Source organism: Muntiacus reevesi, chromosome 15 (genome assembly GCF_963930625.1).
Source record: "Muntiacus reevesi chromosome 15, mMunRee1.1, whole genome shotgun sequence".
NCBI lineage: Eukaryota > Metazoa > Chordata > Mammalia > Artiodactyla > Cervidae > Muntiacus > Muntiacus reevesi.
Window position 1 is genome coordinate 55,590,620 of NC_089263.1, and position 14,421 is coordinate 55,605,040.

The window sequence follows — 14,421 nt, forward strand, 5'->3', positions numbered from 1 at the left end:
TTCAGAATTGCTTCTCCGCCTATGTCAGCCTTGTTGGGGGATAGAAGACATCCTGGCCAAATGTCCCTGGCAGACCCCCTCGGCCCCCGTCTTACGCCGCTCTGTTCCTGGACAGACACCAGTGAAGACCCGTCCCCACTCCATTCCCAGACCACACGTCTCAGTCTCAGGGTCTCTGACACATGGCTGGTGAATTGTACTTTTTATTCACGGCCCGCTAAGTTCCTGCGCTGCACAGCCTGGCCCCACCTCTAGTCAACTTGGGGGTTGACGACTTTGCCCACAAGGAGGTCTTTTTGAGTCATCTCATCCTCCACAAACAGCAAGAAGGGTCTGTTGACCTTCACGACCACGGGGACCTCCTTTGTGTTCGTGGGGACTTTCAGCAGAGTTTCTGTGTGCATGGCTGCGTCCACAGCTAAGCCATGCTCGCTCACCTCTATCTCAGCTTGATGCAGGGCCTGGAAACACAGATTCTGGGTTAGCCCCAGACCAAGCTGGTGGGAGTGGGGGAGGCGGTGGGGGCGGGGTGTGCCCAGCAATCTCCTACGGCCAAGGTCGGGGGGCAGCCTCCACCGACAGTTGATGCCAGGTGAAGGAAGGCTGGTTTCCACTCCTGAAAAGCCACCAGCAGTTGGAGGAAGGCTGGCTTCCACTCTTGGAAAGCTGCCTTTGGCTCCCAGAAACTGGATTTGCCCTTGAACGTTAGATGTCCCCAAGAGGGGTCAATACTAGGGTTGGTGATTGTTGCGTTCAGACATCCTCAGGGTTGGGCAAATGACTCAAGGAGTCTGTGCATTTAAAAGGGAGGAAAGGGGAATAAAACACAGAGGAAGCCTGGGTGGTCTGAAGGCTTAGAAAAAATTCCCGCAAAATAACTGAGAGATAGTCCTTTCCAACACTTTTAGAAAACAATGTGATGAAAACCACCAAGGAGCTAGGTTTTCCTGTCTCCATCCAACCAAGGACAATTTACCCTCTGAGAAAAAGCACTTGTGCCAGAACACACATGACCCCCGATCTGCAGGAGGCCCTGAGGGGGAACGTGGCCATGACATTGTTTGTATTGGATTGTGAAGAGCTCAACATCTCCCAAACCCAGCACTCAGGGCACACCTGCCGGGTGGATTTTGTTAGTGGCTCAGATGGTAAAGAAACTGCCTGCAGTGTAGGAGACCCGGGTTCGACCCCTGGGTTGGGAGGATCCCCTGGAGAAGGGCATGGCAACCCACTCTAATATTCTTGCCCGGGAAAGTCCATGGATAGAGGAGCCTGGCGGGCTACAGTCTACAGGACTGCAGAAGAGTCGGACACAACTGAGCCACTAACGCTTACGGGGCCATGGGAAGCACAGCATGCCTGTGGGGTCCCAACCTTGGAACTCCATCCGATGTCTCTGAGCAGCAGGTCCCTCATCTCCCAATTAAAGAACAGGGTTCTTTGGGTTCACTGGGAGACTGAGTGAGAGAAACCATGAGAAGGTGTTTTGTAGTTTGTCAGGAGCTGCACCAGGATGAGAGACTGTGATTGTTGTTTACATTCTGGGCAGAGTGTTACAGGGTAGCCACAAGGCAGCCAGCGAGCTAGTGACCTTGGCGGAGTCATTGGAGGGCAACCCCTGTGTCCACCAGGGTGGGTAAAATCATCTCAGGAGGAGATGCTTCCTGGCATCCCGATGTCTAACCGGCATCTCGAGTTTAGCAGAGCTAGTCTCTGCCTGCCCGAGACCCACCCCTCTTTCGTCCTTCCTGCCTCAGACATTGGCTCCATTGTTTCCCACTCTTCTAGCTCACAAAGCCGACTCCCCCTCCTGCTCCCCCCAGCCATGTCTAAAAAGCCCACAGCACCTTCTCATCACTGTTAACTCTCCCTTGAACGCCCCGTCTAACCACCAATATCTCTCACCTGGGTTACCCACCAAACTTCCTACTGGGGCCCCTCTTCCTCCAGGGACACTGCCTGTTTTCCACATGGCAAAAAGTGATCTTTGTAGAACATGTCAGCTCATGTCAGCCTTGCTGGTCTCCCATGTTGATCAAATAAAACCCCAGTCGTATCCAGGGCCTGGGAGACCCAAGTGGCCCGGCTCTGCCTGACTCTGTCTCACTCATCACCCTAGCTGCCTGGGCTTTCTTGGGGTTCTTCAAAAATGTCAAGTTCACATCCCCTCCAGATACACTGGTTGGTCTCTTTGCCCAGAACACGAGTCCCCAGGCATATGCCCCCTTGCTCTCCCTTTCCCTGTATCCAGGACTTGGCATAAAGGCCAAGCCAGCCCTTCTAAGGCCTGCCCACTGCACCCAGCCCACTGTTCCTGGTCTCCCTGCTCTCTTTTCTTCAGGCGATGTATCACGGGTGGACACAGAGCATAAAGGTCTGTGGGAATGCTCACTGTCTGCCCTGTCAATAGAACATAACAGCTATGAAAGTAAGATGTTGTCTGGCTGGCCCATGACTTTACCCCCGCGTGCCTCCAGGGCTTGAAGCGATAACCTTTGAGTGAATGAATGATGAAAGGACCCCCAAAGCCCAGGGATCTGGGCAGATAAGAGGTATAACTGCTGTATTAAAAAACTGATTTTCAATCAGGGCTGTGGTGGATAATAAAACAGAGACCCTAGAAATTGCCCCACTCACCTCCAAATTAGGCAGGGGAGCCTTCAATGTGATGTCCCGCGAAATTGCTGTGGAAGTCATCATATGTTTGGGGTGAATCTTGTGAAGTAGATGCTTTAAGTTTATCTTGGAGGAGATCTTGAACTTGGGCAAAACTAAGTGCACCAGTCTGTTAAGAATGAAAATGACAAGGAAGCTGGGCTATGTCTCTCTCCTGGGGTCCACGGGCTGTACCTTGCTTAGGCTGAAAGATCTTTTCCTAATGAAAATGCAATAGAAGTGTTTGCTCTCAGGGCTTGCTTGGGGGGGAAGATTAAAGATGCTGGGGTCTGAGCTGCAATGTTGAATTTCCAAGCAAACCACTAACTCAGAATATACTTTACTATTCAAATGATTCTCTTCGCAGGCTTTCTATACAAGAGAAGATGAGGGTCAGACCAAGGGCATCCAGGCCTGAGTCCCTCTAACCCTCCATCTGGAAGCAGCAGTTTAAACTCTGTGGTGACCCTAAACATGCTGAGAGGTTTGGGGGACATGGGGTCCTCTTGCTGCAGGTAGAGCATAGGGATTTTTCACAGGAGAGGAAGTTCCATCTCAGATGATATTCTTTGGAACAGAAAGGAGGAGGACTCCTTCTACAAATCAGCAGCTCTAACTAAGGGAGAGTATTAGAAAGCAGTTGCAAGAAGTCAGATATGACTTAGCAACTGAGCAAAACATTAGGATGTGCAGTGCCAGCCCTCTCACCCAACATTTTTGGTTGCTCACAAACCAATCCATCTTAGCCTGTGTCAATGCCGTGTTGAGCTTCTGATTGGATAGCAACCCACTCAGCTGAGTTCCTCCACTGCTGAATCCCCTCTGCCCCAACCAGGAATTCTGTGGGAGGCACAACTGTGGCAGAAGATGACAGATCCACTCTGAGATGGCTCTCAACTGTAGGATTAAATGCTTTTTACAGATTTCTTCCCAATCTGCACATTTGTTGCCTGAAGACTGTTCCCTGACTCCCACCACTAAGATCAGTGGTCCATACACTTACGCTATGTAATTTATCTGCATTAATTGGAGCCTGATGGACACGTTACTCAAGCTGGATTGATTCAATTCTCTCTTCCAGATTTATGTAACTGGAACTGAAAGATGCTCAGTGTAGTGTGGGTTGGAGCATCTGATTGAACGGAAGAGAGTCGTGTCTGTCCACAGCGGTCTCAGCTTGACATTTACTTCCTTAAGATCATTTCCTACTTAAGATCCCTGATGAACACTCCACCACTGAATTTTCCCATTCTCTCATAGCTTTTCTACAATTTGAAGTTGCGTATTTGTTAGTTGACTTTCTACCTTTCCTACCAGACTGAAAATTTCATGAGAACAGAGATGTGTTTGGCTAATCATTGTATTCCCAGCACCAAGCAGTTTCTGGCATAGAATAGATGCTCAGAAAATATTTTGGGGGTGAGTGGATTGTGTGCTAGTGTGGGGGGGAAAGCTGGTTTGCTGAGCTGGAGAGGGAGAAACAGGACTTGTGACAAGAGAGACGGAGTTCCAGGTGACTTTGCCATCCCTTGTTCCAATCCCTCATGAGACCTGACTGCGTTTATTCCCTGAAATTCCATTTCATGTATTTTGTAAGCTTCGTGAAATTCCCATGTATCTTTCCAATAATTCCTCTCTGTATCCCACTTGATCTTTTACCAAGTGGGTTTCTGATATTGTACATGTCACCAAAAGAACTATAATTAACAGTTGAAGGGGCTTCCAACTCGGTAATTGGATTCAGGTCACTATTCTTCCTGTTTGGTTTGTTTCATTTTCTACAGATATCCTAGGAAATAACCAGATGCCAAACTTGTCCACCCTTGCCACCCAAATAAGGCTTTTGCATAGAGGAAGTGAGGGCTGAGCAAAAATCTAATTCAAATCTAAAGTATTCCTTCAGAATAGCATACCTGAAGTCACTGGTTTTCTGAAGTTTAGCTCGCTTAGTAGTCATCTTTTTTAGAACAGAGTCAAATTGTCCTGCATCTGGGAGCACAAGAATTAGGGACACAGTTTCTTTGAAAGGCATCTTAACCATCGTAGCAAGTAGCTCCTCTGACCGGCTGTAAATCATCCGTTCTGTCTTTCTCATCATGTCCACCTGCACTTTGGTTTGGTCATTCACAAAGAAGTCCTCCTTCTGGGTGAGTTTGGCCTGAAAAGCTGTTTTCAAGATGCCTGGGAAAATCAGGAAGGAAAAGCCAAAGAGTGATCTGGTGGAAAAGTCATCATCACCTTCGTGTTTGGGGCCCCCAGAGGTGATCTGCTTGAGAAGGAAGCAGTCTGTTTAAGGTGACACCTTGACTCTAGTGAGCAGAATAGTTAAAATTCTAGACGGGTCAAAGGACATAAAGGCAAACACATGATTTTCAAAAATAATCACCCTACAATTTCTTTAAATCTGTATTTCTCAAAAGATGTTTGCCAAAATAACTGCCTCTGGAACTATAACACCAAGAAAGGATTTTGTCATCAAATAATTTAGGAAACATTGATCACAGCATCTCTTCCTTGAAAATTTCTACTGCATATGAGTGTTTTAAGAGTTCAAAGAATGGTAAAGAAATCTATTTAAAATTTATTAAACTTGTTTTTCAGTAGGAGCCAACACAACATTGTAAAGCAAACATACTCCAAAAAATTAATTATTTAAAATAAAGTATATTAATTTTATTCAAGGAGGTAAGCTTTTTATCAGAAAGGCACACACACCTCAGTACACATGCACATCTCTGCGTGAAATTCTATTTAATTTTAAGAAAAATTCAAAGCACACGCCAGTTAAATAAAGCATCCATCACCCAGAGTAATGGCCATCTGGTCTGGTCTGGAAAATCTCTACAAGTGTTAGTCTTGCTTCTGATTCTAGAGGCAGGCTTAAAGTCCTCTCTGTTCTGTTTTTGCTTCTTGTTTTCTAGAGAGTGGTATGGATAAAGCTTTCGGAAAACTGTCGGAGGCTGGTGGGCTACAGTTCCTGAGGTCACAAAGAGTTGCACATGACTTAGCGACTAAACCACCACCACCAAGGGAGAATCATGCTGCAGAGTTCTCTGGAATATCCAGGGAAATGATCCCTCCAAGATCATTCACGTTGGGACTTCCCTGGCAGTCCAGTGGGTAAGACTCCCTGCTCCCAAAGCAGGGGGCACAAGTTCAATCCCTGGTTGGGGAAATAAGATCCCTTAGGCCACACAGTGCGGTTAAAAAAATATATATATCATTTGTGGAGCACTTTTTATGTCCAAGCTATGTAGTTTGGAACTGTGGGCCTAAATATGAATAACAGATTGTCCCAGTGGCTTCAGCAAACATCCTATGCTGGGAAGCACTGTTTCGTGAGCATTTCCCTCACTTATCATGCACAGGACAAACACTATTCATGTCCTGGTAGGAACCATGTTTAATCAGTAATAGAATATCCATGAATTGACTGATTTAAACCTAAAATTCCTAGAACTCAAAAAATGTTCCAGTACCATACTACATACTGAGGTTAGAACAATGAATAAAACAGAGAGCTGATTTATGTTTTAAGAAAATTGTTCTGGCCTTTTAATGGAGAAGAGGTTGGAGGCAGGCATGAATGGCAACCGAGTAATTAACTTTGGAGAGTCATCTAGGCAAGAGATAGTGTTGGCCTGGGCTAGAAACTTCTAGGCTAGGCTTCTCAGATGATAAGAAGTCAACACATTCCAGGTCAACTCTGCAGGCAGAATCCATATGACTTGTGTTCTTGGATCTGGAGGTTTTGTCTGGAGCAGGTGGGTAGATGGTGCTGTGATTCTCTGAGATGAGGAGACACAGGGCGTTTGGGGGTGGTACCAGGTTGGGGGATTGTGTTTGGAGGTCTGTGAAATATCCCCCCAAAGATATTAGAATCTGGTCCTCAGGGGAGGTGGTCCGGGCCTCATCTAGAGACCAGCGAATAGAGTACAGATGGTGTTTGAGGTCGTGAGCCCAGGTGAGGTGGGAGACACTTTTAGAAGTCAGGAGAAGAGAAAACAGCAAAGGAGACCAGAAAGAAAGGAGCTCTGGGGTAAGAGGCAGGTGGAGGAGTGCTTGGGCAGGGAAGACAGAAGGGGCGCCGCCTTGAGGATGACGAGGGCACGACTATTTCTTCGCTGTGATGGAAGGGGAGGGTGAGAGGAGAGGTGTGTGGGCCTTGCACAGCACGTGGAGGACATCCTGCCTGACCTACTTTCTTGTCCGCATTCGGGCAGTTGGAGAGGTCACAGCTGAGAGTCAGCGGAAGAAGGAGACAGGCGATACTGAGTGGAGGAAGACGATGTAAATAGATACCAGCGAGGGGTAACTCTGAGGCCACCCGAAGAAACACTGGTGATGTCAAGATCTGTGACCGGGAATTCACACTGATATTTTAGACACGTGGTGTGTGACCCTGAATGCAACACGGGGCACAGATGCAGAAAGCATCTCATCTCGCACTAATCCGACCTTACAAGACAAGCAAATTAGCCAATGTTCATGGCTCTGCAAAAAAAGATGTCTTTCCCCCCCCTTTTTTATCAGCGAGAATGATCACGTTTTACTCCAAAATATCTTAAGCACCACAAACAAGATGACTGAGAGGATTAAGAGAAGAAACACTGAAAAAGGCTAGACAATGCAGTGATATCAAAGTCAGTTAAAAAACTTTTAAATCTACTGGTTTCTGAGAAGATGGGAGATACTGACAGAAATTATGGTTTTTTTGTTTTTGTTTTTTTTTTTGACTTAAACCTGTTAGGAAACACAAGGGCAAAGATTACCAAAACAGGAATTCATGTGCTTAATAAGCCTCACCTTTGAAGAAAACATGGTTGATAAGACATAGGATGGTCTCAGGGTTCAGGTGGGTGATTAAGTCTGTGATTTTCGTATGTGTTTTCTCAGCCACGTGGTGGCTGATCGCCTTCTTGGCTTTTTCTGTATCTGTAAAGTCAATCATCTGAATGTCCACTCCCTGCAGCTTGCTTAGCTGCTGAAGGAGCATCTGGTTGACCACTGTTTTGCTGTTGATAAAGAGAATGTCATGGTGCTTCAGTTGCTTCTGCTTCACTAGCTCATGCCCCATGTGCACAAGATGCTGTATGTGCTTGTGCACATCCAACAGTTCAGGGTCAAGTTTCAGGTCCTCAGGGTGGTTGGTGCTTATTGTGGATTTGATCGCCAGGGAGAGAATGGCCAGGGTGGTGGTCATGGCCACAGGGGAGAAGATGATATTCTTTCTGGGATCCTCAATTATCAAAGCCTTGAACAATTCTTGGGCAAAAGCCTTAGGGTGAGCTTCCGTCTTCTGGGAGAGAGCTGCAATTTTCTTTATTAAGTTTAGGTCCATGAGCTGTTGAGAGTGTTGATGCTTTTCACAGAAGATGCTATTAAACAGGCCACAGAGGATGAGGACCAGAGACAGGGCCAGATGCATTCTCCTGTGGGACATTTCTGCAGCAATCCAGAGCTGCTATTGGAAGGAAGAGGTATATGGGTGAATATTCCATGGAACATGTTCTCAATGCTGTAGGGGTTGAAAAAGGCTCATTTTATCTATATGCAGCTCACCTGGGTGGGGTTGCTATTAGTTCTGCATTGGAGAAATGCTAGCTAAGTCCAACGAGGAAGGTCTAATGAGGATTTTGGAACCTGACTAAAGACAAATTAAAGTGACCTGATTAAGAGGGGTTTAGTTCTGCCCCTAGCTGACCCTGCAAGTGAGTCTTCTCCATCCACACTTTTTTCTTTCTCTTTTTAAGTACAGGGTTCATGACACTATTCTGAAAACTGTGGAAAGGAAAGAAACAGGAGAGAATGAGCCAAGATTGCAGATTCAGACACCCACAGAGGTCTGGCCAGAAATACCCCCATGGAAAGACAGTAAGTGTAGTGAAATAAGGCATGCTGGGGGCTGGGGAAAATGGACCAACGTGCCCAGGTTGAAGGGGCTGGCATTACTCAGCTCCAGCTGTGACTAGGATCAGTTCTGGGGCAGGGGTGCTGAGTGGTTTTTTGTTGTTGTTGTTGTTTCTGAAGCATCTAAAAATCCAGATTTTAACATGAAAATTCAACCTTTCCAAAAGCAACTTGCTAGCAGCCCAAAGTCCAGATGCAGGCCTGCCAAGTCTGACTTTAGAGACGCTGGCGTGATTTCTAAAGTGAATCCCGGGTGGCGCTTAGACAACTTGGTCATTGGCTGAACTGAGAGCCTGGCGGAGGTCGGCTCAGGAACCCCGGTCGCCTCACTTACGCCCTGCCCGTGCTGTCAGCCACGGCCCCTCACCCACTGTCGGGGCAAAACCCCCTCTCTGTCCCCATGCAGCCTTCCCGGATGGCGCTAGTGGTAAAGCATCTGCCTGTCGTTGCAGGCGACATAAGAGACATGGGTTTGCTCCGTGGGTCAGGGAGATCCACTGGAGTATAAAATGGCACCCTACTTCGGTATTCTTGCCTGGAAAACTCCGTGGGCAGAGGAGCCTGGAGGGCTACAGTCTACGGGGCCACAGGGAGCTGGACATAACTGAGCGAGCAACCACACATGAAGGAATGAATGACCGCACACATGACCCCACAACTGAGACCAGAAGTCAGGCCTTGCATCTGAAGGGAGCGCAGATGGCAGGATTTCTGGCCCCACTGATGGGAAAGAAACAGATGAGACCCATGACTGGATTTTGTGCTCAATTTTACCTCCATAGGGCAGGGCCTGTCCTCCCTCCCTTAGTCTCCTATGGCACCCAGCTCAGTTCCAGGTACAGGGTCCACTTCTCTGCATTATCCCTGCCACCCCTGGTGTCCCTTATCATGGCTACTGAAATAGCATCTACTGTGGACTGAAGGTTTGTGCCCCTCGAAATTCGTACGTCAAAAGCCCCAGCTCTGAATGTAACAGTACTTGAAGGAAGGCCTTTGGGAAGTAATTGGAGTCGGATGAGGTCACGAGTGTCCCCTGCGTGTAGCCATATATTAGTTTCCCATATTAGAAGCGACACCAGAGTACGGGCTGTCCCCACTCCGTCCGTGCATGCGCACCACAAAAATGAGGTCCGGTGAGGACACAATGAGAAGACAGCCATCTACAAGCCCGAACTCTCACCAGAATCCAGCCATGCTGGCACCCTAATCTTGGACTTCCAGCCTCAGAGCTGTGAGAGAATAAATTTCTATTGCTTAAGCCACGTAGGTCATGGCATTTTGTTATGCAGCCCAAGTTGCCATGACAGCGTCACCCACCTGTCAACCTTCCCCCCACCAACATTTCTGGACACCCTACAGCCAGAGTGGGCTCCTCAGAGTGTCAGTCACTTCTGTTTCTTGGTTCCCCACGAGTTTCAAGGGGATGGAGTCCAAATTCTTCAGGTGGCAGAGAAGTCCTGCCATACCCTGGTTCCTGCCAACCCGACTCAGCAACCTGGTCCTAAGCAGTCTACATCAGTCCCTCATTGTCTCCTCCAATTAGCCCCTACCTCTCACTGCCAACCATTGTTCTCTCAGCCTTCCCCCTTCATCACCTCCCCCATCCACCTCATCTAAGTGGGAGAAGGGTTGGTGAGAACGGAGGACATTGTGGTTGAGGGAGCCAGAGAGTGGAAGAGAGCTATGGGGTGGGGAGACCAGTGGATGCAGGAGATTCTAGAAAATATACACATCCTTATTATCCTGGATCCTTCATCATCTCGCCCAAGGCAGAGGCTGCTTGACCCATAGCAAAAGAGCAATAAAACACCCACCCTCACTATCCCCAAGAGAAGAAAGCTGACTTACCCTTCAGGGGAGCCCACTGTTATCTACTGATGTTGTTCTTTGCCTCTCTCAGTGACTTATTTATACTGCCATTGGTGTAGTGAAATGGATAAACCTGAATTAATACTAACTTGGCCAAATAGTTGTGTTCAAATACTGTGCAGACAAAACAAGAACTGAATCATTTCAGTTCCGGTGAAGCAGTGAACAAATCAATGGATTGTGGTAGTGTTTGAGCTGCCGTTCATTCAATTACTCATGCATTATTTCAACAAACACTTACTTAGCTTTTGCTAAGATCCATGCTCTGGGCTAGGTACGGGGTGGACGCGAGGGCATGATGCTTAAGGCCTGATTTTCACCCTTGAGGAGAACCCCTGGCTTCAAGGATATCTTAGTTTTGAGGAAGAAACAAACATGTAAAAGGCCCGTGGGCTACATTTTGGCTAGTTCATGAAAAGCACACAGTCCCACTAAGGAGTTGTGTTTGGAAAGAGAAGGGCACAGTTAATAATCTAGGACAATTCAGAGAGATTGAGTAACTCTTCTTGTAAGTCATAAAAAATAGGCAGGAGTCAACATATTGTCAAGGAAGCGTGAAAAGGGAATTCTGAATGCTGGGGTTGGGTGGGGTTCCCTGGGAGAGTGGTGGTCAAGGCTTTACCTGCAAGTTTTCCCCAAGTCTAGGCAAAATTCAGTTCTGACATGGTGGGGTGCAGCGACTGCCAAATGTTCTCTTCAATAGCCACTAAAGAAGTGGACAAAATCAACAAAAAACAATCATTTCAGTGCTATAGAAATTCACCAAAGGCCCACAACAAAGATGAAGGGTGAGGAAGATAAGGGTTCATTAACAAAAGTACTGAGCTCTGTGTAAGGACAGAGCGAGTCTCTGACATGCTTGTCTGGGGTTCTGCTGGTGAGTGGTCTATCCAGAGTCCAACTGCTGCTGCTGGAGCAGACTCACCTGACTTGGAACCTTGTCAGTTAAAGTGATAATATTGGTGGCAAGCAAAGCATGTATGAGCATGGGTTGGGGAGCAGTGGTTCTGCTGACCTGCAGCTGTAGATCAATAAATGGACTAGCGGATTAACATGGGATTAACCAAGGAGTTCCAAGAGGCATGACAGCTGTAGGGGGCTTGCTAAGCTCTCTGCATGTCCCAGGTTGAAAGGTGCTTCTGCACACGGGCACCAGAGACTGGAGAAGACCCAAGGTACCCACCCCTCCCTGGCCCTTGGGGAAGTAAGAGAGAAAGACGGAAAGTAAAATATGGTGGTACTTGAGGTTTGAATGGGCTCATCGGCCTGCACACAGATCCATCAGCAGAAAGTAGAACTTTTATTGGCTTGAGGTGTTTGAAAGCAATTTCTGTCAAAATATGGCTGAACAATAAGCAATACAGCTCTGTGATGACCTAGAGCTGTGATGACCTCCTAGTGTGGGAGGGAGGTTCAAGAGGGAAGGGATATATGTATACATACAGCCAATTCACATTGTTGTACAACAAAAATGTATGCAGCATTGTAAAGTAATTATTGTTGTTTAATCACTAAGTCATATTCCACTCTTTACAACCCAATGGATTGCAGCACACCAGGTTTCCTTGTCCTTTACCATCTCCCAGAGTATGCTCAAACTCAAATCCATTGAGTTGGTGATGCCATCCAACCAACCATCTCATTCTCTCTTGCCCCCTTCTCCTGCCCTCAATCTTTCCCAGCATCAGGGTCTTTTCCAATGAGTCAGCTCTTTGCATCACGTGGTCAAAGAACTGGAGCTTTAGCTTCAGCATCAGTCCTTCCAATGAATATTCAAGGTTGAGTTCCTTTAGGATTGACAGGTTTGATTTCCTTGCTGTGAAAGGGACCCTCAGGAGTCTTATCCAGCATCACAGTTCAAAAGCATCAATTTTTCAGTGCTCAGCCTTCTTTATGGTCCAACTCTTCCATCCATACATGACTACTGGAAGAACCATAGTTTTGACTATACAGACCTTTGTTGGCAAAATGATGTCTCCACTTTTTAATATGCTGTCTAGATTGGTCATAGCTTTTCTTCCAAGGAACAAGTGTCTTTTAATCTCATGGCTGCAGTCATTGTCTGCAGTGATACTGGACCCCAAGAAAATAAAATCTGCAACTGTTTCCATTTTTTCCCCTGTCTATTTGCCATGCAGTGTGGGACTGAATGCCATTATCTTGGTTTTTTTGAATGTTGAGTTTTAAGTCAGCTTTCCTCACTTTCCTCTTTCACCTTCATTAAGAGGTTCTTTAGTTTCTCCTTGCTTTCTTCCATTAGGGTGGTATTACCTGCATATCTGAGATTGTTGGTATTTCTCCCAGCAATTTTGATTCCAGCTTGTAATTCATCCAGCCTGGCATTTTGCATGATGTACTCTGCATATAAGTTAAATAAGCAGGGTGACAGTATACAGCCTTGATGTACTCCTATCTCAATTTTGAACCAATCTGCTGTTCCATGTCCAGTTCTAACTGTTGCTTCTTGACCCACATACAAGTTTATCAGGAAACAGGTAAGGTGGTCTGGTATTCCCATCTCTTAAAGAATTTTCCATGGATTGTTGTGATCCACACAGTCAAAGGCTTTAATGTAGTCAATGAAGCAGAAAAAGACAGTTTTCTGGAATTCCCTTGCTTTCTCTATGAGCTAGGAATATTGGCAATTTGATTTCAATTTCTGGTTCTTCTGCCTTTTCTAAATCCAGTTTGTACATCTGGAAGTTCTCAGTTCATGTACCGTTGAAGCCTGGCTTGAAGGATTTTGAGCATTGCCTTGCTAGCATGTGAAATGAACCCATGCCGAGATGACAGAGTAGAAGGACGTGCACTCATCTTCTCCTGTGAGAGTACCAAATTTGCAAGTAGCTGCTGAACAGTCCTTGACAGGAGAATGTTGGAACCCACCAAAAAATGATACCTGACATCAAAGGACCAAGGAGAAGTAGCAACAAGATGGTAGGAGGGGCTCAGTCATGTTAAAATCAAACCCCACACCTCCCAGAGAAACAAAACCTTGTACACCCCAGGACCCAGGGGAGGGGAGCAGCGGCCCCCACAGAAACTGCGCCAGACCTGCCTGTGAGTGTTTGGAGGTCTCCCGAGGAGGCATGAGTCAGCAGTGGCCTGCTGTGGAGACAGAGGCACAGGCAGCAGCAATTCTAGGAGGTGTGGAATGTTGGCATAAGTCCTCTTGGAGGAGATTGCTATTATCCCTACCATAGAGCCACTGGGCGGGTGACCCGTAAACTAGAGAACAATTATACCAAAAAAGGGGGTCCACTTATACCAAAGTAGGTGTCCAACATGCTGCTGTGGAAGAGCATAGAAATAGCTCCAGAAAGAATGAAGAGGCTGGGCCAAATCGGAAATGACCCCCAGCTGTGGATGTGTCTGGTGGTGAAAATGAAGTCTGATGATATAAAAACAATATTACATAGGAACCTGGAGTGTTCACAGATCCATGAATCAAGGTAAATTGGAGGTGGTCAATCAGAAGATGGCAAGAGTGTACTTTGACATTTTAGGAATCAGTGACTTAAAATGGATAGGAATGGGTGAATTAGGTGGGCAAGAATCCCTTAGAAGATATGGAGTAACCCTCATAGTCAACAAAAGAGTCTGAAATGCAGTACTTGAGTGCAATCTCAAAAATGACAGAATGAACTTGGTTTGTTTCCAAGGCAAACCATTCAATATCACAGTAATCAAATTAATTATGCCAAAGAATTACCACTAATAGTGGTAGGTAGTGCAACCACTAATGCCAAAGAAACTTAAGTTGAACGGTTCTATGAAGACCTCCAAGACCTGGTATTAATACCAAAAGAAGATGCCCTTTTCATCATAGGCGATTGGAATGCAAAATGGGAAGTCAAGAGATACCTGGAGTAACAGGCAGATTTAGCTTTGTAATACAAAATAAAGCAGAGCAAAGTCTAACAGAGTTTTGCCAAGTGAACACACTGGTCAAAGCAAACACCCTCCTCCAACAACACAAGAGACAAC

At 46.4% G+C, this 14,421-nt stretch overlaps 1 protein-coding gene across 1 annotated transcript; it reads right to left on the bottom strand.

The window, feature by feature from the left end:
- Positions 1 to 251: 251 nt before the first annotated feature.
- Positions 252 to 8,098, bottom strand: LOC136147379 (uterine milk protein-like). The gene is made up of 4 exons (XM_065906765.1): positions 7,462 to 8,098; positions 4,569 to 4,836; positions 2,638 to 2,785; positions 252 to 461 (listed from the first exon to the last, which is right to left on the bottom strand). The coding sequence occupies exons 1-4, from the start codon at positions 8,096 to 8,098 to the stop codon at positions 252 to 254; spliced, it is 1,263 nt and encodes a 420-aa protein (XP_065762837.1).
- Positions 8,099 to 14,421: the final 6,323 nt, after the last annotated feature.

What these genes read in the sequence shown, in the direction of transcription:
- LOC136147379 (XM_065906765.1), bottom strand. Translation starts at nt 8,098, where the DNA reads ATGTCCCACAGGAGAATGCATCTGGCCCTGTCTCTGGTCCTCATCCTC. An exon ending in CAGAAAACCAGTGACTTCAG is followed by an intron (nt 2,786 to 4,568) that starts GTATGCTATTCT and finishes CATTCTTAACAG; the next exon opens with ACTGGTGCACTTAGTTTTGC. An exon ending in CTCCCCTGCCTAATTTGGAG is followed by an intron (nt 462 to 2,637) that starts GTGAGTGGGGCA and finishes CTGTGTTTCCAG; the next exon opens with GCCCTGCATCAAGCTGAGAT.